The following is a 24,483-nucleotide window of genomic DNA, read 5'->3' as shown; positions in this document are numbered from 1 at the left end:
CATGGTTTAATGTGGTGGTTTGCACTTTCAGTTTTGCGCAAATGCTGACATCTATCCATGTTTTCTGATTTGGGTAGGTTTTAATAGTCACAGTGGGAACAACATCCGCTATACAGTTGGTGATGAATTCAGTCACCGTGTCAAAGTTATTCTCAGAGGCTACCCGGAACATATCCCAGTCCGCGAGATCAAAACCAGCTGCAAGCATGGATTCCGATTGGTCAGACCAGTGTTGAATAGACCTGAGCATGGGTACTTCCTGTTTGATTTTCTGCCTAATAGGAAGGGAAGAGCAAAATGGAGTCATGATCTGATTTGCCGACGGGAGTTTGGGGGAGGGCCTTGTAGGCATCTTGGAAGTTGGAGTAGCACTGGTAGTGTTTTCGCAGTGCGAGTACTTCAGTCAATGTGTTGATAGAACTTCGGTATGATGTAGACAAAATATCTCAGACTATCCATGATGAGCCATCAGCCAGGAGCTGATGACGATACCTTTTTATAAGGATTAAACACTGTATTTATCAAGCGCCTCAGAGTGGGAGTGCTAGTCTATGACAAGGTCCCACCTGTCCATATAATGTTGTTTATTATGATCTAAAAGGCTAAACTGATTCTAGATCAGCACTTCTATCCTAAGATGGGCCTTGACCCCAAAGATAGATCGAGTGAGTTTATGTGACTATCGTTTAGGTATATTAGTGACTCGAGGTGGAACTCCTTAACTGAGAGGAGAGTCCCTACTTTAAACAGACCCTGTGGGGGTTGGAGATGCATTAGCACATTCCATTCACAGTACACACTTGTGTGCAAGAGAGAGAGTTTGAATATCATGTCTCCCTCTACTGCTCTGTTACTCTTTAATCTTGGCTTGTGTTTGCCATTCTCTCTCCAATGGCTCTATTTAAACGGTGTGTCGGAAATCATAATAATCATCGCATATTTTGAATAGCTTAGTGGTATAGACCCATGAAAAAGGTCTAGCTATTGGATTTTATCCAGTATGCCAGGGTTGGTTGCAGTCATTTCACGTTTTTGAAAATGGGTGCCATTTAAAAAAAAAAAAATCAATTATCCATTTTTCCCCCCGTTGTATTTCCAGAATTGATGACCTGAAATTTGAATTGACCCCGACTGTCTCCGACACAGGTCTGGTGTTTAACAACTCTATTGATTCCACTAAATTACTCGCATTCAGACTTTTAAAAAAAACAAATAAAACCAAATAGCTTTGTACCGAACCCTCACCTAACTCCTGAGGGTTTGTATTTACTTCCTACACAGTTACCACTGATGGGTTTGATTTAATTATTAACTCGCACATATACAGTGCCTTTTGACTGGTACTGTACGTTGATGCTACGAAGAAATTCACTTTCTATGGATGCTAAAAGAGGTCTTTGTTTTCTCTGGAAATGTTGTTCAATATTCATTTAACATTCAAACTACCAACATACAGCCTTGATTAAGTATTCACACACATTGACTTTCTCCACATTTTGTTGTGTTACAGCCTGAATTTAAAATGGATTAAATGTAGATTTTGTGTCACTGATCATGTCAAAGTGGAATTATGTTTTTTGAATTGTTTACACATTAATTTAATATGAAAAGCTGAAATGTCTTGACTCAATAAGTATTCAACCCCATTGTTATGGCAAGTTTAAATAGGTACAGGAGTTAAAATGTGCTTAACAAGTCACATCAATTCTATGGAATCACTTTGTGTGTAATACTAGTGTTTAATTATATTTTTTTTTTGAATGATTACCTCATCTCTGTATCCCATACATTGTTGTCACATACAAAGGTCTCTGTCGAGCAGTGAATTGTAAACGCAGATTCAACCACAGACCCAGGATGTTTTCCAATGCCCCGCAAAAAAGGGCACCCATTGGTAGATGGGTAAAAAAATACAGACATTGAATATCCCTTTGAGCATGGTGAAGTTTTTAATTGCACTTTGAATGGTGTATCAATTCACCCAGTCACTACAAAGATACAGCTGTCCTTTCTAACTCAGTTTCCAAAGAGGAAGGAAACTGCCCAGCGATTTCACCATGAAGCCGATGGTGACTTTAAAACACTTACAGAATTTAATGGCTGTGATAGGAGAAAACTGAGGATGGATCAACATTGTAGTTACTCCACAATTGACAGAGCAAAAAGGAAGCCCATAGAGAATATAAAATATTCCTAAACATGCATCCTGTATGCAACAAGGTACTAAAGTAATAATGCAAATAATGTGGAAAAGCAATTCACTGTTTGTCCTGAAGTATGAGATATTACGGTGTCTTCAGAAAGTATTCTGACCCCTTGTTACAACCTTATTCTAAAATGGATTACTTAAAAATAAAAAAGATTCCTCAGCAGTCTACACACAATACCTCGTAATGACATGCAGTAACAAAAACAAGTTTTTAGAAATGTATGCAAATGTGTTAGGAAAAAAAAACCTGCATACCTTATTTACTTAAGTATTCAGACCCTTTGCTATGAAACACCAACATTGAGCTCCGGTGCATCCTGTTTCCATTGATCATCTTTGATGTGAATTCAAATGTTAGGCCTGTGCCTTTCCAAATCATGTCCTGTCTATGTAAGGTCCTACAGTTGACAGTGCAGGTCAGAGCAAAAAAACAAGCCATGAGGTTGAAGGAATTGTCCGTAGAGCTCCGAGACAGGATTGTGTCGCGGCACAGATGGGGAAGGGTACCAAAACATTCCTGCAGTATTGACTGTCTGCAAAAACACCGTGGCCTCCATTATTCTTAAATGGAAGAAGTTTGGAACCACCAAGACTCTTCCTAGTGTTGGCCGCCTGGCCAAACTGAGCAATCAGGGGAGAAGGGCCTTGGTCAGGGAGGTGACCAAGAACCCGATGGTCACTCTGACAGAGCTCCAGAGTTCCTCTGTGGCGATGGGAGAACCTTCTGGAAGGACAACCATCTCTGCAGCACTCTACCAAGCAGGCCTTTATGGTAGAGAAGCCAGACAGAAGCCACTCCTTAGTAAAAGGCACATGACAGCCCGCTTGGAGTTTGCCAAAAAGGTACCAAAAGACTCAGACCATGAGAAACAAGATTCTCTGGTGTGATGAAACCAAGATTGAACTCTTTGGCCTGAATGCCAAGAGAACCTGATACCGTCCCTATGGTGATGAACAGAGAAAAGTACAGAGATCCTTGATGAAAACCTGCTTCAGAGCGCAGGGTGGCTACTTTCAAAAATATCAAATCTAACACTTTTTTTGGTTACTACATTATTCCACATGTGTTATTTCATAGTTGTGATGTCTTCACTATTATTCTACAATGTATAAAATAGTAAAAATAAAGAAAAACCTTTGAGTAGGTGTGTCCTAACTTTTGACTGGTATTGTATGTAAATTAGATTTTTATCATTTTCAGTAAATTTGCCAACATTTGCCAACATGTTTTCACTGTCATTATGAGATATTGTGTGTAGATGGGAGAAAAAAATCAATTGAGTCCATTTTGTATTCAGGCTGTAACACAACAAAATGTGGAATAAGTCAAGGTATGAATTCTTCCTGAAGGAACTATGCTCACTACATTGCATTCCTGAAGTTTGAGTCACGCATTTAGGGAGCATAAAGGTGAACTCATATCTAAACTGCTGGTGTTATTTTTATTGTTTACTTAATTATTAGTCTGCTGACTTCCAACCATTGTACATAATGAGGATAACTCATAAACTGACTCAATCCACTGAGTGTGACGGTGACCCCGGCAGCCCGGCCCTAGGGAAATGTGCTGGGACATATGACAGTGGGGGACCCCCAAAGGGACTCTCACCAAGCGCGTCACAGATGATTAGTCTGGGTCCATGTGGCTTTAGCGCCATAGTATTGACTATTTACACCCGCTTACTTTATCGACCATAGGAAAACAGAGGTGGCGGGTTGGAGAGAATTTAGGAGGGGTCAACTCTTCGATTAGGGGTGTGTGTGTGTAAAAGTCATGTTTGTTTGTCTAATTAGACTGAAAGCCGTGCTTGCTGCTTTAATGAGATATGAGAAGGGATTGGTTTTCACTGGCATCAGTTGAGTCAGAGAATCATTCAAGGGATGGAGCAATCAAATCTAACTATTTGCCACATATGCGGAATACAACAAGTGTGTACCTTACCGTTTTAAAATACTAACTTACAGGCCCTTAACCAACAGTGCAGTTCATGAAAGAGTTAAGAACATATTTACCAAATAAACTAAAGTAAGGATGAAGTGACTATGTATAGATGATAAACAGCGAGTAGCAGCAGTGTACAAAACAAATGGGGAGGGGTGTCAGTGTTTGTGTGTAAGCTCTGGTTTGTTGTGTGGCCTGTTATGCGGCAGTTGGTCTGCGTGGCTGTTTATGTGACTTATCGAACAGCTTGTCTTTGAGGCTGTATGAGTGGCCCTCATGGGCCTCCTATTCTACACTATATCCTCCATTGTTAGACTTTCCCTTTGATATTTGGGGGGGACTGTGTGAAAGAGGAGAAAAATGTAGACATTCACTGGTATGCCTGACTGCACTGTAGGGATCTGTCTGCCAGACCTGTGCGTGCCTGTCCTTTAGAAATGCCCTACTGTGTGTAGATGTAAACAACTCTGTGTGAACATCACACATACACTATATATACAGAAGTATGTGGACACCCCTTCAAATTAGTTGATTTGGCTATTTCACCCACACCCGTTGCTGACAGGTGTATAAAATTGAGCACACAGCCATAAAGTATCCATAGACAAAAAATTGCAGTAGAATTGCCTTACTGAAGAGTTCAGTGACTTTCAATGTGGCACCGTCGTAGGATGCCTGCTTTCCAATAAGTCAGTCAAATTTTCACCCTGCTAGAGCTGCCCCAGTCAACTGTAATTGTTATTATGTTGAAGTGGAAACTTCTAGGAGCAACAACGGCTTAGCCGTGAAGTGGTAGGCTACACAAGCTCACAGAATGGGACAGCCGAATGCGCGTAGGGCATAAAGTCGTCTGTCCTCTGCAACACTCACTACTGAGTTCTAAACTGCCTCTGGAAGTAACGTAAGCATAATAACTGTTCGTCGGAAGCTTCATGAAATTGGTTTCCATGGCAGAGCAGCCACACACAAGCCTAAGATCACAATGCATCATGCCAAGTTTCTGCTGGAGTGGTGTAAAGCTCGCTGCCATTGAACTCTGGAGCAGTGGAAACACGTTCTCTGGAGTGATGAATCACGCTTCACCGTTTGGCAGTCCGACAGACGAATCTGGGTTTGGCAGATGCCAGGAGAACGCTACCTGCCCAAATGCATAGTGCCAAATGTAAAGTTTGGTGGACGAGCAATAATGGTCTGTGGCTGTTTTTAATGTTTCTGGCTAGGCCCCTTAGTTCAAGTCAAGGGGAACTCTTAATGCTACAGCGTACAATTACACTCTATACGATTCTGTGCTTCCAACTTTGCGGCAACAGTTTGTGGATGGCCCTTTCCCCGTCCACAAAGCGGCGTCCATACAGAAATGTTTTTTCGCGATCAGTGTGGAAGAACATGATTGGCCTGCAAAGAGCCCTGATCTCAACCGTTGGAATGAATTGGAATGGCGACTGCGAGCCAGGCCTAATCGCCCAACAACAGTGCCCGACCTCACTAACGCTCTTGTGGCTGAATGGAAGCAAGTCCCCGCAGTTATGTTCCAACATTTAGTGGAAAGCCTTCCCAGAAGAGTGCTCCACTCTTGAACATTGGAACATATCTGCTCTTATACAGTAGCAGCGAAGGGGGGACCCAAAAATAATACGGATGATTTTGGAATGAGATGTTCAACAAGCAGGTGTCCACATACTTCTGGTCATGTAGCGTATTAGCTGGATGCTTCAAAAACATTGTCTGGATTATTGTGTGTGTTAAAGTATTTTAACTCAACATACCCAGTGTGTTTTTGTGAATATTTAAACCTATAATTTGTTTTGTAGTTATTCATCCTGGTAATAAATGTCTCATGGGAATTGAAATGGGATACCGCTTCTCTGTACAATTGATCCTTTGTTTTTCTTGTTGATATGGGGAGGGGAGGAGGGAGTACCTGTCAGAATCTGAGTTCTGGAATCCTTATCTACAACCTGCCTAGACCCTATCCCAGATCCACACAGTCTATAGTGACAACGCAACTATCCCTGGACAATTATAGATGATGCATACAGTATATCCACATCACCTGAGCTAACTTCAGTGTACACTACGTTACATCACCATGGGGTACGGAAACATGTCTTTCATTCTAGGATATACAGTACCAGTCAAACGTTTGGATACACCTACTTTTTTTCTACATTGAGTTGGTCCGTGGAGTGACGTAAAAGCAGCCAACAAGTGGTCAGCATATGTGGGAACTCCTTCAAGACTGTTGGAAAAGAGTGCAAGGCTGTCATCAAGGCAAACGGTGGCTATTTTGAAAAATCTCAAATATAAAATAAATGATTTTGTTTAACACTTTTTTAAAAATTTTATTTTATTTTTTTGGTTACTTTGTGATTCCATATGTTGTTGTTATTATTATTATTATTATTATTATTATTTTACAATGTAGAAAATAGTTACAATAAAGAAAAACCCTTGAATGAGTAGGTGTGTCCAAACTTTTGACTGGTACTATGTATATCTAGCCAGCAGGAGAGAGAAAAGACAGAGCGATAAAGAGTGACTGGGGCACACAACACAGGAGGGAGTTAATGTTTATGATAATGTTCAGCATCTGTGTGCTGGTAGTTAACCATTAGAGCCATTGCCTGGTTCTCTCTGTCCTCCCAGACCTTTGATCTAGTATAGAGTCCCGTCCCTGCTCTGAGCCATGCTCAGGTATGTCCCACAGCAGCACGGTCGCCATGAGTAAGCCTGTAAGGAATTCAGAAAGCCCTTTCATGAAATAGAGACAGGAGTCTATGCTTCCATTTACTCCACATGAGGAATAATACCAGGGAAGGGAGGGCAGAGGAAAGCACTGAAACAAGTCTAGTGAAAGGAGGGAGTGGCTCTAAGATAAGGGAAGCATTGGGCTTAGAGAAACACAATCTCTTTTGCATAACTACAGTTAAGTCTGCAGTATAATGTCAGTCATGAATTATACTTCCACCATGATAATGATTGTCAGTAAGCATTTATATGGGATGAAATTGGAACCCGTCTGCACTGATATGATATTGTTGGTTCTATTACATATGTTTTCCCCCTCTCTTTTTGCAGAGGAAGCAGACTACTCTGCGTTTGGTACGGACTCTCTGACCCGTCCTAAGAAGACTGTCCTAGCTGCCGTGTTACTGCGGCCTGATGCCAACCGGAAGAAGCCCCCTGTGATCATTAGCCTGCCCAGGGACTTCAGGCCTGTCTCCTCCATCATCGACGTGGACATCCTCCCTGAGACACACCGCCGGGTGCGCCTCTACAAGCATGGCCAGGAGAAACCATTGGGTTTCTACATCCGCGACGGCTCCAGCGTCCGGGTCACACCCCAGGGTCTGGAGAAGGTTCCTGGGATCTTCATCTCCCGCATGGTGCCTGGGGGCCTAGCTGAGAGCACTGGCCTGCTGGCCGTCAACGACGAGGTGCTTGAGGTCAACGGCATCGAGGTTCAAGGCAAGTCTCTGGACCAAGTGACTGACATGATGATCGCCAACAGCCACAACCTCATTGTGACGGTGAAGCCAGCCAACCAGCGCAACAACATCATACGGAGCAGTGGCGGAGGGGGTGGGGCGGCTTCCGGGAGTTCGGGTCGCTCTTCCGACAGCGGCGCAAGTTTCTACGGCTATTTCACCCCTGGTGCTGCCATAGTGACGACCCCAGCACACATCATCCAGAACTTCCACCCAGAGGAGCTAGAAAGTGATGAGGATGAGGAGGACCTGGTGATCGAGGCAGACGGGGAGGCCTTGCCCATCCCACGGGCAGCCTCGGCCAGCTGCAGCATGCCCTCCCTGCCCCGCTACGAGCCCCACCTGAACCTCCGCTCCACAGCCAACGGAGCCCTGGCCTCCAGCACCGGTTCACTGAGCACGGTCAGCACGCCCGACAGGGGCCTAGAAGGAAGGAGCCTTGAGGAGGACGGCACACTCATCACACTGTAGACACATACACTCTTCATACTTGCACAATAATTACAGCACGCACACATTCATACTTAAATAGTTTTACTCTCGCTCTTATATGCAAAAACATAGTCTTGCACATACGTTCAGATACCTTCATGCATACACAAAGAAGACAAACGCCAAGACCTACGCATGCGTGCCATAGTATCGCCACAGCCCTCCCCACACTATGACCGACAGACACATTAATTACACATGGTGTTTGTGTGGAAGGGGAAACTCCTGATTCAAAACCACAAAAAGCACTTGTTTCTATTTTGGGAGGGGGAGACCGTTTCTATATTCTTCCTCTTGATGGCAGGAATGTGATGGTATTCTTTTTTTTTTTTAATTCTTTTTTTTTTTTTCAATTTTGTGAACTGTACGAAAGGACTGATTTTAATGAAAGAAGTGGGCAAATGAATGCACATATGTATGCTCTGACCTCTCCCTAGCTATTCTACCCTTGCTTGTTAGATAGAGGAGACTGTCTTGAGCACATTTGACAATCTGCTTTTGCCTGGTCACTTTGCAAATGACAACAAGCCCTCTCCTAGGTGATTACAGCATGTGGGAACTGAAGTAATGGCTTCCATCCTACCTGTTACCATAGTAACCAACAAAGAGCAGAGGTCTGCAATAATACTCTAATTTTAGTCTGATGGGAAAAAACAAATATGGGCTTCTTTGTGTGGATCCGAACAGGGTTAACCACTATTCCTATGTTTTTTTCCCACACGCTTTTAATGTTGATAATCATTCAAAACCAACGAGAAGCAATTATGCGAAGCAACTGGACTTTCGAAAATCTTTAAGGTTTAATGCTGTTTTTTTTCTGTTTTATTTCAATCAAATAATTTACTGTATGATTTTTTATTTTTTATTTAGTGGAAAATAAGTGTACCGCAACATACAATATTGGAATTCTAAGGACCCATGGGTAAGGACCATATCTCTACATTACTGTCGTCGGTAATAATTCAGGATGTCGTTGTGTGGGGTGAGGAAGATCCATCTTTCTTGTTTTTATTTTTTATTTAACTTTTCTTTCCTCATGACAAGGGCTATTTCCCCACTTTGTCTATAAAGCGTGACAGTATGTGATTGTATATGTGATTCTCTGATTTCTCTGACCATGACTCTTCACTCATCTCAGTATGTTCCTCATGTTCTCTCTTTTTTTTCATCTGTCCATGTTTTGTATGGGTGGAAGTACATGTAACCGATAGGGTGGACTTTCTTACAGTTTTCCATCTCTAAGTTCACTTCGATGTGGCCTGACTCATTCGTGTTTGAACAGTGCCCTCACTTCATATACAGTATTTGTCCCTATTTCAAAGAATGTAATACTGGTATAGATTGCACATGAATAACTGGACTGTGACTGATGTTACATAACTTAGAGCTAAGACACTAATGCCCCAAGAGAGGAGGGATGGGACTGTTGAAGAACCAAGTCGGCAGGAAGAAGTTACTATGTTGACACTCTCTCACACATCCCGACCCAGTCTCTGTGTTTGCACCTTGTGTTTGAGTAAGGTGGAGTTCGTCTAGCGCTACGCATTGAATAACTTGGATCAGGTGAGGGGAGTGCGTATTATCACGTGTTCCTGGTCACATGTCTGTCACCTGATGTCTGTCACCTGATGTCTGTACCTGTGGTTGTTCAGGAAGGTCAACACCAGCAAGGTGATTTTAGAATGCCGGTAGCATCGATCCAACAGACTTGCCCAAAACACGAGACAGTTTCTCACCGAACCATAGCTGTGGGAAGTTGGGGTGCTGAAGGTGCTGCAGCACCCCTGCCCGCAAGCTACTTCCCGCGGCTATGCACCAAACTACAAATGCTTACCGTGAAACTTATCAGGCGAGTACTGCAGAACGTCTTCATTCCGATAGATTGTAGTTTTATTCTCTGTGATTAGTTACCATTGAGCTGTTGTGAAGTATATTTGGGAATTAACACTAAGGCTGTACTCAACATGTAAACAGTAATAGAAGCTAACATACTCCTTTGAGAGCAGATGGGGCACTGATGTGCATCATTTCTCATTGATTTTGACTTTTGCTAGGGGAAACGAAATGTACTGGGAACAGTTGCCTTACTCCCCTCTAACCCCCTCTATTGAGCTGGACTGCAGTCTTGTCTTACCTGTAGAAATACCTACTGAGAAACATAAACACTGGATCTGTGATCAAACATCTGCTCAGAGCAGGTTATGTGAACTGAACTTCCACTCCCTATCATACTGACTCATTGACACTGTGGTACTACTCAATTCTCTGTTATGGTACACACGGTGTTGACGAGTTGCTATTTTCTTTCTCTCATTCCAAACAGTTCTGTAACAGTCAAAGCATGACGAGTGACATTTTGAATGGCTGAATTTTAGAAATCTGTTTAATTTATTTTTGTTTTAACTACACAGGGCATTGGGATTGTAACCACAGCTATTTATTTTGTAATCATGTTTCAGCATAGCAATGAAAAGTCATGTTTTCATTTGTGTAACTGATCCACTATGTTAATTCATGGTTGAAGTTCATGATCTCATCTATTCCTGGTAGGTACTTCTTGTCCTATTAAAAGTAGTTTGATTCAAATGTTTTTCTGTACAAGCAGTTTATACTGTGACTTACTTTATTCCTGGATAAACCCTGTATTTCAGAGAATACACAACAGGCTTAAGAATTATATTGTTTTGTGTCAGTTCCTTTTTTTTTTTTAAGATAATGAGCAAGGATTTCTGCTTGCTAGATAAATCCTAAGGTATAGATTTGTACTGAACATTTTCAGTATTTTCTTATTAATGCTATATGATGTACATTTTTATCACATTTAATGAAAATGTTTTAAAGTAGTAAAGAAATGTATGAATAGATGCACATGTATAATTATTCATTCCATGAGCTGGAAAAATAAACTAATATGTAGCAATCATTGACTATATGTTTTGTTAATTTCCCTTCATTTAAAATGCTGGTTTTTGTAATAATAAAAATGTAAATATTTCATGAGCCAAAATAACAAAATGCTGAGGATCATATCATGTGCAAGTGCTCCCATCATATCTTGTCATGTTCCGGACTTGGGACCATTGGCTTGGGCACAGTTGAAACATAGTAGTGAAGATGCTGGTAACTCATTCAGTTGTACCAAGGACGAGGTATCAGCCTTTCCCTTTCCATCATGTTTCTATAACAATGCTTTTTTTAAAAACCTAACTAGAAAACCCCAGATATTTTTGGGGCACATTGCTGCTTTCAGAAGAATCCAAATAAATTCAACTTAACACTAACGAGTCACGTCGGGGCTAAAATATTATCTATAAGAAATATGTATAAAACTCTAATCAGCATGACGCATGTAAGGTTTTGTTGGGAAACTGAAGGGATCATTCGATCCAGTGGAGGGGGCCAAAGCGTCAAAATCAGTTTAGAATCACGTGACGTGTAAACAACATGGCGACTCAGTGCTGAGGTAGCAGCCCCAACAAACTCAATCCACCGATAGCCTGGTTTAGTTAGCATTTCTCTCGCCTGCATCTACGCATGGTCAGGCCAGAGATGCCGGCCTGAGAGAGCAGCAGTTTTATCAAAAGATGCAACAGCAACAACGTCTTGCTCAACAACAACACCAGAAGCAGACGGAAAGCACAAAAACCAAGAGCATGTTTCTGTCTAGGGCGCTGGAAAAAATCCTGTCGGATAAGGAGGTGAAGCGGAGCCAGCACAGCCAGCTGCGTAAAGCATGCCAAGTGGCTCTTGGTGCGTGAGTTAAATATTTTTATTGGTGAACGTTGCATCCTTAGTGTTATTTCTTCAACGTAATATTTTAGCTACCTAACGTTAGCCCTTCCGTGCTAACTAGTTAATTTGGTTTGTTAGCGAGCTAGCTATGGCGTTCAATGGCCTCCTGTCAAGTTAGCAAGCTTGCTAGCCAGTTCGATTAGCCAGATTGGTGGCTAGATAGCTACCAACACAACGCAGCATAATGTTCAATGCTTCCAGTCTTTGAAAACTAGTTAATGATCGTGGAGCCTTGTCATATATCTGACTGCATGTGAACACTAGGCTATTATATTCAGTCATATGCTATGTCTTCAGATTGCAATATCATCCATGTCAACTTTGACAGCTAGCTAGTTGGCTAACGAGTTAGCTTGCTACCTAGCCATTGGACCAATCATTGTACAGTACGTAGCACTGTCACCTTCAGTCAGCTGGCAATTTACTTCAATCAGGATATTCTGACGTCTATTTTCCACTGAGCAGTGGAGGGATAGTTTTACACTCCCACGCATTGCTCTTGTGCTGTTTTTTAAAATATATATCAATACTGCTAAATGGTAAACATGTTGGAGACATGGCAGCTGTAAATTTCTACTGTTAATGAATACACATGTATTTTACTGTAGTTGAATGTTCATTTTTACTGCTAGTTCAGAACGGCATAGTTGCTGTTGTCCAAAAAAAAACACGAGGTTCTTGAGCAGGGTTTAACCCAGTGATGTGTGTAAACCCATCATTGATCTAATCTAGAAGAATTTCTAGCTAGATGTTTTAAGCTACCAGAAATTCCAGTTCAGTGATGGCATACTTCCGGGAACTTCGAAGCCTATTGTCTAGTCTCTCCCTCACTTATTTTGAGATGGAAATAAGAGGCAAACAAGTTTGTGCTTTGACCCGGTCCTGCACTGTACATTATTTATGATTCATGGCAGGTAGACAAGCAATGGTTTCCTATTCACCACTTAGATTCCAGGCGACACATTGTCACAGACGGGTAACCCCATACTGAAGTAGCTCCAGATTCACCAGGTGGGTAAATGTTGACTTTGCTCCCTTTAAATGAATCTCTCCATATTTACATTACCCAGCCCATTCATAGACTATCATATTTGGCACACTGTACACTATACAGTTTACTTAGACTCTAGTTTATTCATGGCATACTTGTTGTTGGCATAGATGTTGCGGTCATCCTGGTTTGGAGTGGTGGTGGGAGAACCTGCCTGCCTATCACCGCTACACTTCATTGCCGAAGTTCTTTTTATAATAAGCATTGTTAATCTGACAACATGCTATAATAAGAATGCCACAATGAATCCTTATCCTCCTCTGACAAATATTAGCCGCTCTTTTTCACAAACTGAGTGGCCAATGGACTGTGGTTCTCCCTAGTTTGTGTATGCACACATGCCATCGAGCAATTAGGCTAAATGTCCTAGGGGGGGTTACACTTCCAAGAGACACTGTCTGGCACCATAGTTTGTTCATTTGCACTTTACTGCACTGTAATGTATTCTAGGTTGTGACATTTAGACTATTGCACAAGTTGTATATCCTGATTATACGTATTCTAAAGGGGAGATGAGCGACTGGAGGTGTCCAGTGGTGCAATAATTATAATGCTGCTTCCACAGATAATGGAATGTTTATGGATCCCAGATGAGCCTTGGGAGATTCAGGGCATCTTTTTCTACCCTTTCAGATTAAGCAGTTTTCAGACCCCCCACACAGTTGAGAGGAGCACAGGGTCAAGCTGCAGTTGAGACTACAACTGCTGTAGGCTATTTCCAAAGTCCATAGTCTATGCTCCCTGTTCTGCTGTTATGTATGCCTTGCCTTGAGAACAACTTTTGTGTGTCAGCAGTTGCCAAGAATATCAGAATGTGGAGTCCTTGGGTATAGCAGCAGTTGGTCGTCTGGATGTGTGTGATGCAGCCCTTGATCACATCTGGCCTTGTATGCTAATGCGTAGGCCTAATACATAAGCAAAATTGTGACATTGAGTGGTGCATTTAGGCCTGTTTTGACAGAGCTATTATGAGCACAGGCCCTTGTGTCACAACTTTGGACAGATCAATGTCAAGGGGATACGATTGTGTCTGGTCATTAGCTAAAAGGTTTATGGGTTTTGCGGTGGAGTGTAGGCCTACTTTAATTTCAGTTCTCCTAACACCATAATATCAATGGTTTGAAGTTCGTTTGATTTGTTTTTGCTAATGTAACTGTATAAATGGGTATGTTGACACTCATTTCTATGCTACTAAAATGAATTGAGTCACAGAGGAGACACTTCTGAGGGGTATAGTACAAAGCAGGATCAATGAGTTGGCTAGCTAACTTTGACAAAAACAACCAGAAAGAACTGTTGATTTTCTGGTTCGTTAGGAAACCCAAACGAGTATGTGTTTTGGTTGTTGAGTCAATTATACCAGGCCTATTTCAAGCTTATCTTTCTAAAAGTTAAAATGTATTTCAGAACATGTAGGCAAGTCAGCTGGGGGAAATTCCACCATAAGAGTGACGCTGGGACCCACTTGTTCTTTTTTCAATGTATGCCAACCAAAAACCATTAATTGGAAAGTTTAACAAATCATGCTCAAGTCTACTTTTAACAATTGCCACTGAACATTTTACTAAAACACATTTGCTTGAGGAACAGTGGAGGTGGAAAATTTGGTAACAGAAATATCAATGTTTTTTATGTGACCATGTTCTCCAAAAACTCTTATTTGAATCTTAATTCGGAGTAGATATGTCTGCAGAAAGAATGTGGTGTCAGCTACGATATGATCTATTTTAGTTATTGAACTACAGTAACAGAAGTGGATCAAACCCCGGTAACAGAATGTCATCATGGGTCCTTGATCTGTACTTAATATAAATGCATTCTTATGAATGTCATTCTCTTCATGGTGATGTATCCTGAATAGGTAGAACAATGTAATATCTTCCTTTACATGTTTGGGTATTATTCTACACACTGGCTATTATTCTAATAAGCTCCACCACCAAACAAGATCTGTACCATTCATAGACATCAAATTTTCACAAGTTTGCACATCACAGTACAGTCAAGGAAAGTTGAGTACAGTCCAGTAGAGTATATTACATTCCACTCTACTCTTGTACTGTATTGTACAGAATCTACTGAACTATACTACTTTTCTTTACTGTACTGTGCTCTACTGCAGTGGGGTCGCAAACTGTGGGGTGGCACAATTTGGAATTTCCAACACATTGTTACAAGAAGTGACGCAGTCAGTCTTTTATCAACTCTTAGCCAAGAGAGACTGGCAGGTAAGGTGGCAAAATTCTGGGAACTTTCAATAAATTCCTTGTTTTCCTGAAGTCCCAGTTGGAGATTTCCCAGAATAAGCAGCAAATCTGTAATTCTCCAACCAGGATTTCTGGAAAACCAGTGAATTTATTGGTAGTTCCTGGAATTTTGCAACCCTACTGGCATGCATGGTATTAATATTAGACCTCTGATTACAATGAAGAGCAAAATGTGCCACTCTGTTCTGGACCTGCTGCAGTTTAACTACGTCTTTCTTTGCAGCACTTGACCATATGACTGAACAATAATTAAGATAAACTAGAGCCTGCTGGATTTGCTTTGTGGAGTGAGGTGTCAAAAAAGCAGAGCATCTCTTTATTACTGACAGACCTCTCCCCATCTTTATAACCATTGAATCTATATATTTTGACCATGACAGTTAACAGACTTCGATAACACCAAGTAATTTAGTGTCTTCATCTTGTTCTTCAGCCACACCATTCATGACCAGATTCTGCTGAGGTCCAGAACTTAAGGAAGGATTTTTACCAAATACAATGCTCCTAGGTTTAGAGATGTTCGGGACCAGTTTATTACTGGCCACCCATTCCAAAACAGACCAACTCTTTGTTAAGGGTTTCAGTGACTTCATAAGCAGTGGTTTCCGACGCGTGTATGGCTGAATCATCAGCATACATGGACATGCATGCTTTGTTTAATGCCAATGGCAAGTCATTGGTAAAAATAGAAAAGAGTAGAGGGCCTAGAGAGCTGCCCTACGGTACACCACACTGGGGCTCCTGAGCGGCGCAGCAGTTTAAGGCACTGCTTCTTAGTGCAAGAGGTGTCACTACAGTCCCTAGTTCGAATCAAGGCTGTATCACATCCGGCCGGGATTGGGAGTCCCATAGAGCAGCGCACAATTGCCCAACTTCGTCCAGGTTTGGCTGGGATAGGCCGTCATTGTAAATAAGAATTTGTTCTTAACTGACCTGCCTAGTTAAATCAATATACAGTGGGGCAAAAAAGTATTTAGTCAGCCACCAATTGTGCAAGTTCTCCCACTTAAAAAGATGAGATGCCTGTAATTTTCATCATAGGTATACTTCAACTATGACAGACAAAATGAGAAAAAAAATCCAGAAAATCACATTGTAGGATTATTAATGAATTTATTTGCAAATTATGGTGGAAAATAAGTATTTGGTCAATAACCAAAGTTTATCTCAATACTTTGTTATATACCCTTTGTTGGCAATGACAGAGGTCAAATGTTTTCTGTAAGTCTTCACAAGGTTTTCACACACTGTTGCTTGTACTTTGGCCCATTCCTCCATGCAGATCTCCTCTAGAGCAGTGATGTTTTGGGGCTGTTGCTGGGCAACACGGACTTTCAACTCCCTCCAAAGATTTTCTATGGGGTTGAGATCTGGAGACTGGCTAGGCCACTCCAGGACCTTGAAATGCTTCCTATGAAGCCACTCCTTCGTTGCCCGGGAGGTGTGTTTGGGATCATTGTCATGCTGAAAGACCCAGCCACGTTTCATCTTCAATGCCCTTGCTGATGGAAGGAGGTTTTCACTCAAAATCTCACGATACATAGTCTCATTCATTCTTTCCTTTACACGGATCAGTCGTACTGGTCCCTTTGCAGAAAAACAGCCCCAAAGCATGATGTTTCCACCCCCATGCTTCACAGTAGGTATGGTGTACTTTGGATGCAACTCAGCATTCTTTGTCCTCCAAACACGACGAGTTGAGTTTTTACCAAAAAGTTATATTTTGGTTTTATCTGACCATATGACATTCTCCCAATCTTCTTCTGGATCATCCAAATGCTCTCTAGCAAACTTCAGATGAGCCTGGACATGTACTGGCTTAAGCAGGGGGACATGTCTGGCACTGCAGGATTTGAGTCCCTGGCGGCATAGTGTGTTACTGATGGTAGGCTTTGTTACTTTGGTCCCAGCTCTCTGCAGGTCATTCACTAGGTCCCCCCGTGTGGTTCTGGGATTTTTGCTCACCGTTCTTGTGATCATTTTGACCCCACGGGGTGACATCTTACGTGGAGCCCCAGATCGAGGGAGATTATCAGTGGTCTTGTATGTCTTCCATTTCCTAATAATTGCTCCCATAGTTGATTTCTTCAAACCAAGCTGCTTACCTATTGCAGATTCAGTCTTCCCAGCCTGGTGCAGGTCTACAATTTTGTTTCTGGTGTCCTTTGACAGCTCTTTGGTCTTGGCCATAGTGGAGTTTGGAGTGTGACTGTTTGAGGTTGTGGACAGGTGTCTTTTATACTGATAACAAGTTCAAACAGGTGCCATTAATACAGGTAACGAGTGGAGGACAGAGGAGCCTCTCAAATAAGAAGTTACACTTCTGTGAGAGCCAGAAATCTTGCTTGTTTGTAAGTGACCAAATACTTATTTTCCACCATAATTTGCAAATAAATTCATTAAAAATCCTAGTATGGGATTTTCTGGATTTTTTTCTTCTCATTTTGTCTGTCATAGTTGAAGTGTACCTATGATGAAAATTACAGGCCTCTCTCATCTTTTTAAGTGGGAGAACTTGCACAATTGGTGGCTGACTAAATACTTTTTTTGCCCCACTGTATATATATTTTTTTCAATGACATGTATGACATAGAAGCTTCCATTAAAGAAAACCATCTGAGTTCTATTAGATAGCTCTGAACCCACGATATGGCCGAGGTTGAAAAGCCATAACACATACAGTGGTTCCTCCTTTAAAAGTTGTGAGTTTACGCCGCAGGACTTAGAGGTACTCAGCATCACAGGTTCATTGCTCCAGACCACAGCAGAGTGGAGTTAGAGCACTCATTATGCTTTTGGGTCCCAAGGTTTTTATATAACCAATCATATTGATTGGTTCCAATGACGAATTTGACGTTATGCCACCCGTCACTGGTGACTTTCTTAAGCAAATATGTCTGACAAATACATTACTGTGGAAGCAAATGTAAATAATTATAACGTCATAACGAGTCAAGCAAAAAAAATACAATTGAGAGGATTCGGCGTCCCGTCAGTTGTAAATCATGCAGTGCCTTGTGTCAAGATCGCAGATTTTAGAGAAACACCAAATGTTGGTACATAGAATTGTCTTATATCGGCTGAAAGCTTAAATTCTTGTTAATATAACTGCACTGTCCAATTTATAGTAGCTATTACTGTGAAAAAATGCCATGCTATTGTTTGAGGAGAGCACCCAACAAAAGTTTTCACCGCAATAGGTTTCTGAAGGTGAAATGTGTACTTACACTCTGATTTCCACTCATCCATTTCACTCATCCAAGGGTCCCAGAGTTAACATGAAGTGTTGTGGTGTTAGAGAAAATCATTTCTCATATCCTAAAAAGGTCCATATAGCACGCATGATCGATTTTGTATTTCCACTCATTCAATCTGCAAAGAAAGGAATCTGTGAAAATCTCAACCTAAACGTTGTTTCAACCAGTCAAATCGTATTCGTATGTATTTCTCAGAGATCCTAGAACGCAATGAGACTTAACTATATCATTATGGGTGTAGTATATCCTATAGGACACCATGTTTGGTCAGAGAGCGACGCCTTCATGGCATGCCAATGACGCGGGCGGTGTTCACTTGAACGAATCTACCTTTGTCAAATAAGCACCAATCGGGGTCAAATAAAGCTAGCTAGATAGCCAATGAGCTTGGCCTTACGAGAGTATCCGGAAAATATGTATCGGTCGTAAAATGTAGCTACTAACCTTGTACGGCAGCATGCGTTTTCATTTTGGACAAAAATTATAAGAATATTCAGTTACGAAGTCACGAAAACTGGTTGTTTTGCCAATGTTGAACTTATAATATGGCTACGAATACTGGAAAAGCTAAAAATCAAAGTCCAAGTATACAGATTTGATGATATTCTTGCAGAAAAATGTAATATGAATGCAACGGTCTCCTTCACGATTTTCCCAAATGTACCTGGGTGACTTCACACTAAATGTCATGGAGAACGCTCAAACTTAGAGTTATCCGTCTGAAACTTTGCACATAAACTGCTGCTATCTTGTGGACACCATCGGAATTACAACCAGAGCGATGGCTAGGAAAAAATGTTTTTTTTTCTTTCTTTGTACTTAGACTAGAAACATGATTTAAGTAAAGGCTGGATTCTAATTCATATGTACAGGGGAAAAACAGTACATTACACTTCCTATGCATATCTAACTCCCTTTATCTGCATTCATCTGAGGAGGTTCTCCCAGCCTTGTGGACGATTGAAAACAGGGCAGCAAAGTTTGTCACCAGAGCGGTTTAGAGCATATTACTACTTGCCTCTGAATAACCAGACCTTTATACAAACTTGCTAAGCTGAATTCTTGACACACAACCGAAGGTGCTGCCATATCCTGCCAGCACGCCCACAAGCGAGCCATTCAGGCTCAGAATGACGTGTGGAAGAGGGCGAGGAATGAGATGGGAGTAAGAATCCAGGCTATTTGCTTTGAGACCCGGCATAGTAATGTAATGAAACAAGCAGGGAGCAGGTTTCGAACCCTCAACATTCTGGCCCGAAGTCCAGCACGCTATCGACTGTGCCCAAATGTATTAATTGGGGTTGGGGCCTTTAACAAGTGGAAAAGGGAAAAAGTTATTATTAGTTTTTCACAAGCGTAGCAGGTTGTGAATTCTGCTAACAATGTTTCTAGGATGGGCTGTTAGCTGAACAAAAGACTATACAATCTTTACTGAAGAATTGTCTAATAGCCGAGCTAGGTGTGATACCCCCCCCTTTCATCACATTCATAGTGGATCAGAAGTTTACATGCACTCAATTAGTATTTGGTAGCATTGCCTTTAAATTGTTTAACTTGGGTAAAATGTGCGGCCCCCCAAAGAAATGCCACCCCATACCATGACTGACCCACCGCCAAACCGGTCATGCTGGAGGATGTTGCAGGCAGCAGAACGTTCTCCACGGCGTCTCCAGACTGTCACATCTGTCACGTGCTCATTGTGAACCTGCTTTCATCTGTGAAGAGCACAGGGCGCCAGTGGCGAATTTGCCAATCTTGGTGTTCTCTGGCAAATGCCAAACGTCCTGCACGGTGTTGGGCTGTAAGCACAACCCCCACCTGTGGACGTCGGGCCCTCATACCACCCTCACGGGGTCTGTTTCTGACCGTTTGAGCAGACACATGCACATTTGTGGCCTGCTGGAGGTCATTTTGCAGGGCTCTGGCAGTGCTCCTCCTTGCACAAAGGCGGAGGTAGCGGTCCTGCTGCTGGGTTGTTGCCTTCCTACGGCCTCCTCCACGTCTCCTGATGTACTGGCCTGTCTCCTGGTAGAGCCTCCATGCTCTGGACACTACGCTGACAGACACAGCAAACCTTCTTGCCACAGCTCGTATTGATGTGCCATCCTGGATGAGCTGCACTACCTGAGCCACTTGTGTGGGTTGTAGACTCCGTCTCATGCTACCACTAGAGTGAAAGCACCGCCAGCATTCAAAAGTGACCAAAACATCAGCCAGGAAGCATAGGAACTGAGAAGTGGTCTGTGGTTATCACCTGCAGAACCACTCCTTTATTGGGGGTGTCTTGCTAATTGTCTATAATTTCCTCCTGTTGTCTATTCCATTTGCACAACAGCATGTGAAATTTATTGTCAATCAGTGTTGCTTCCTAAGTGGACAGTTTGATTTCACAGAAGTGTGATTGACTTGTTACATTGTGTTGTTTAAGTGTTCCCTTTATTTTTTTGAGCAGTGTATATATAAATAAATAAACATTTCTTGCCGAGCCTTTCCATAAGTCCACGCAAGTTTCTTCAGCTGTCTTTTGACTGTAATTAGAGCGATGTTGATGTTGTGTTGTGATGCCAGCAGATTCCAGATGGCCTTTGCCGATCGCTCATCATCATCTTCATTCATCAGTGAGTCGATGGAAATGAAATGCAATGTAAAAATGTGCAGCGTACAGTAAAGACCAGCAGTCAATTTATTTAAGCATTATTTTTAGCATTATTAGGCCTACTTTACAGTATTGTCACCTACTTTACCTGTTCATTTTCCTGTGCTTTCAGGTTTGGCATAAAACGGGCATCTGATGATGGTGTTTGCGCAAAGCACTGTGCGTGACCAAAATCCCCAAGTCTACCAGTATTTTTGAAATGTCTCCAGTAGATATTCCATTCCTCCTGAAAGCACTAATCTGCTCACTTAATAAATGAATAGAGATCCTGGTCATGGTGCTACAGTACATTGTTACAGCATAATCAAAGTGAGGACAATCGGCCTTCTGCTGTATGCTTATAGCCTATTGTAACCTGAAAGTCACACCTTGCCTCACCCCGCCCAAAACTCCACCCTTAACACAGTAACCATTCAAAAACGAGATGTTTATCTAAAAGAAAAATGACATTGCGACCAGAGAACAGACGAAATGGACATCGTTTTCATAAGCAAGTGATGTCTGCTAAATAATCAAGTTAGGTTTCTCCAGAAATAAAGAATTCGAAATAACAAACTGGCTTTATTTACAAATTAGTGAGAGTCTCACCCCATGTTCAAGAATTGCCTTTTTCTCGCTCACTCTATGTTAAATGAAAACGAAATCTCCAAATCATCGTTACTTTTTAAACAAGAAATATTATTATTAATTCATTTAGAATTATAAAAAAACGTAGATATAACAGCCTCTTAGATATTCTAAATTAATTAATAATAATCATAATCGCTTTGTTTAAAAAGTAACAATATTTGAGATTTCGTTTTCATTTAACCTAGAGTGAGTGTGAAAGGTCATTCTTGAACTTTGTAAATAAAGCCGCCAATCATTTTATTTAGAGGATTGGATGCCTCTTTTAGATATTAATTTAGAAACCTCCAATCCTCTAAATGTAATTATTGGCAGAGAGTCATGTCATTGAAAAAAATATTTGTAGATTTACTGTAGGCCTACCATAGGCGAAATGAGCCTCACTAGTGTTGAGTAATGTGCTGTTAAAAGTGGTGTAGGTCTTATTTATTTAAAAAGCGTTTAAGTTAGAAGCAACAGAATTTGAAGCAATAAGATTTCGGCGTCATTTCGCTCTGCTCCGAGACAGCATTGGGACTGGTCTTGATAAATCAATGAGATTTTTATTTTCACTGAATCTCCGTTTGGGAATTGGTTAGACTACAATTAGAAAATTAGGGTGCAGAAATGTTATGCTCTTAGTGTAACCTTTATTAAACTAGTCACCTGTGATAGACACCACTGTCCTCAACGGTACTCTCACCAGATTGTCTTTGTCATGGTAACAACGTAGGTTAAGCTGTTACTCCTTGCAGTTCCAGACAGGGCAGGTCACGGGGAAGATTGAAACAACAACAAACAGCAGAGGTTTAGACAGCCACAAGCCCGGGACAATCCACGGTCCCCGACACAATGGCTAACTGAGTCGCGAGCTGTGTTCAAGCTGTGTGCTAACATAATTGCAAAAGGGTTTTCTAATGATCAATTAGCCTTTTTAAAATTATAAACTTGTATTAGCTAACAGAACGTGCCATTGGAACACAGGAGGGATGGTTACTGATAATGGGCCTCTGTACGCCTATGTAGATATTCCATAAAAAATCTGCCGTTTCCAGCTACAATAGTCATTTACAACATTAACACTGTCTATACTGTATTTCTGATCAATTTAGTTATTTTAATGAACAAAACATTTGTATTTTTTTCAAAAACAAGGACATTTCTAAGTGACCCCAAACTTTTAAATGGTAGTGTATATACACTGTCGTACCCCACCAGAAGCCAGAATATAAGCCTGATTTAGCTCTGTCTATGAATTTGAGTGGTTACATTTCTCCAGGCCCATCCCTCAGCATTTTACTTAAACTGAAGCAGGGTGTACACTTTGTTTAACGGCGAGTTGTCACTTTTTAAGGTAAATGTTCGGGCAGCACTAATCTTGTTCCTTTTGTCTTCACAGATGAAATTAAAATCGAGCTTGAGAAGCAAAAGTAAGTTCCAACCCCTTTTCCTCTTTTGTATTTGGATTTCATGGGCAGGCGATTGGTTTGATACACCTATTAAGCAGTCACCACTGTTATTAGTGCTTATTATGTTTGTAATGTCCTGAGGCCTCCATGATTTAATCTGTTTTACATTAACATTTTAGTCATTTTGCAGACTTTCTTATCCAGAGCAACTTAAAGTGCATAAATATTAAGGCTTTAGTTCCTGTTGTCATTTATTTTTCCTTTGGCCTGCAGAGATGGCACAGTGGTCCCGCCCCGAGCAAACTACATTGAGGCTGACAAATATGTGCTTCCTTTTGAGCTTGCCTGTCAATCTAAGTCCCCACGCATTGTCAGCACCTCGTTGGACTGCTTACAGGTATGTAGTGATGGGGGAAGACATTACATTGGGGTATTATTTTGGATGAAACAGTGCCTTCGGAAAGTATTCAGATCCCTTGTTAGGTTACAGCTTATTCTAAAATTGATATAATAGTTTCCCCCCCCTCCCTCAATCTACACACAATACCCCATAATGACAAAGCAAAAACAGGTTTTCAGACGTGCTAATTTATTTTTAAAAATACTGAAATATCACATTTACATAAGTATTCAGACCCTTTACTCAGTACTTTGTTGAAGCTCCTTTGGCAGCGATTACAGCCTCGAGTCTTTTTGGTTGTTACGCTACAAGCTTGGCACCCCTGTCTTTAAAAATTTTTTTTTTACCCCTTTTCTCCCCAATTTCGTGCTATCCAATTGTTTTAGTAGCTACTATCTTGTCTCATCGCTACAACTCCCGTACGGGCTCGGGAGAGACGAAGGTTGAAAGTCATGCGTCCTCCGATACACAACCCAACCAAGCCACACTGCTTCTTAACACAGCGCACATCCAACCCGGAAGCCAGCCGCACCAATGTGTCGGAGGAAACACTATGCACCTGGAAACCTTGGTTAGCGCGCACTGCGCCCGGCCCGCTACAGGAGTCACTGGTGCGCGATGAGACAAGGACATCCCTACCTGCCAAACCCTCCCTAACCCGGACGACGCTAGGCCAATTGTGCGTCGCCCCACGGACCTCCCGATCGCGGCCGGGTATGACAGAGTACAGCGCCCTTAACCACTGCGCCACCCGGGAGTTCCAAGCACACCTGTCTTTGGGGAGTTTCTCCCATTCTTCTCTGCACATCCTCTCAAGCTCTGTCAGGATGGATGGGGAGCGTTGCTGCACAGCTATTTTCAGGTCTCTCCAGAGATGTTCGATCGGGTTCAAGTCCGGTCTCTGGCTGGGTCTG

At 41.7% G+C, this 24,483-nt stretch overlaps 2 protein-coding genes across 4 annotated transcripts in view; both read left to right on the top strand.

The window, feature by feature from the left end:
* pard6b (par-6 partitioning defective 6 homolog beta (C. elegans)) overlaps positions 1-11,058 on the top strand; it is a 38,142-nt gene extending 27,084 nt beyond the window's left edge. For both annotated transcript variants that reach the window (XM_024375548.2, XM_042299412.1), the window contains one exon: positions 7,230-11,058. In XM_024375548.2, the coding sequence (XP_024231316.1) occupies positions 7,230-8,110 (881 nt within the window). In that variant the 3' untranslated portion in view covers positions 8,111-11,058. The remainder of the gene's footprint in view (positions 1-7,229) is intronic.
* Positions 11,059-11,563: 505 nt separating this feature from the next.
* Positions 11,564-24,483, top strand: part of LOC112215999 (ADP-ribosylation factor guanine nucleotide-exchange factor 2 (brefeldin A-inhibited)) — a 36,054-nt gene continuing 23,134 nt past the window's right edge. For both annotated transcript variants that reach the window (XM_024375547.2, XM_024375546.2), the window contains exons 1-3: positions 11,564-11,881; positions 23,160-23,190; positions 23,443-23,566. In XM_024375547.2, coding sequence (XP_024231315.1) covers positions 11,716-11,881; positions 23,160-23,190; positions 23,443-23,566 — 321 coding nt within the window. In that variant the 5' untranslated portion in view covers positions 11,564-11,715. The remainder of the gene's footprint in view (positions 11,882-23,159; positions 23,191-23,442; positions 23,567-24,483) is intronic.

Source organism: Oncorhynchus tshawytscha, linkage group LG16 (genome assembly GCF_018296145.1).
Source record: "Oncorhynchus tshawytscha isolate Ot180627B linkage group LG16, Otsh_v2.0, whole genome shotgun sequence".
Taxonomy (NCBI): Eukaryota; Metazoa; Chordata; class Actinopteri; order Salmoniformes; family Salmonidae; genus Oncorhynchus; species Oncorhynchus tshawytscha.
The sequence above is the reverse complement of the archived record's forward strand: the minus strand, read 5'-3'. Positions and strand labels throughout refer to the sequence as shown.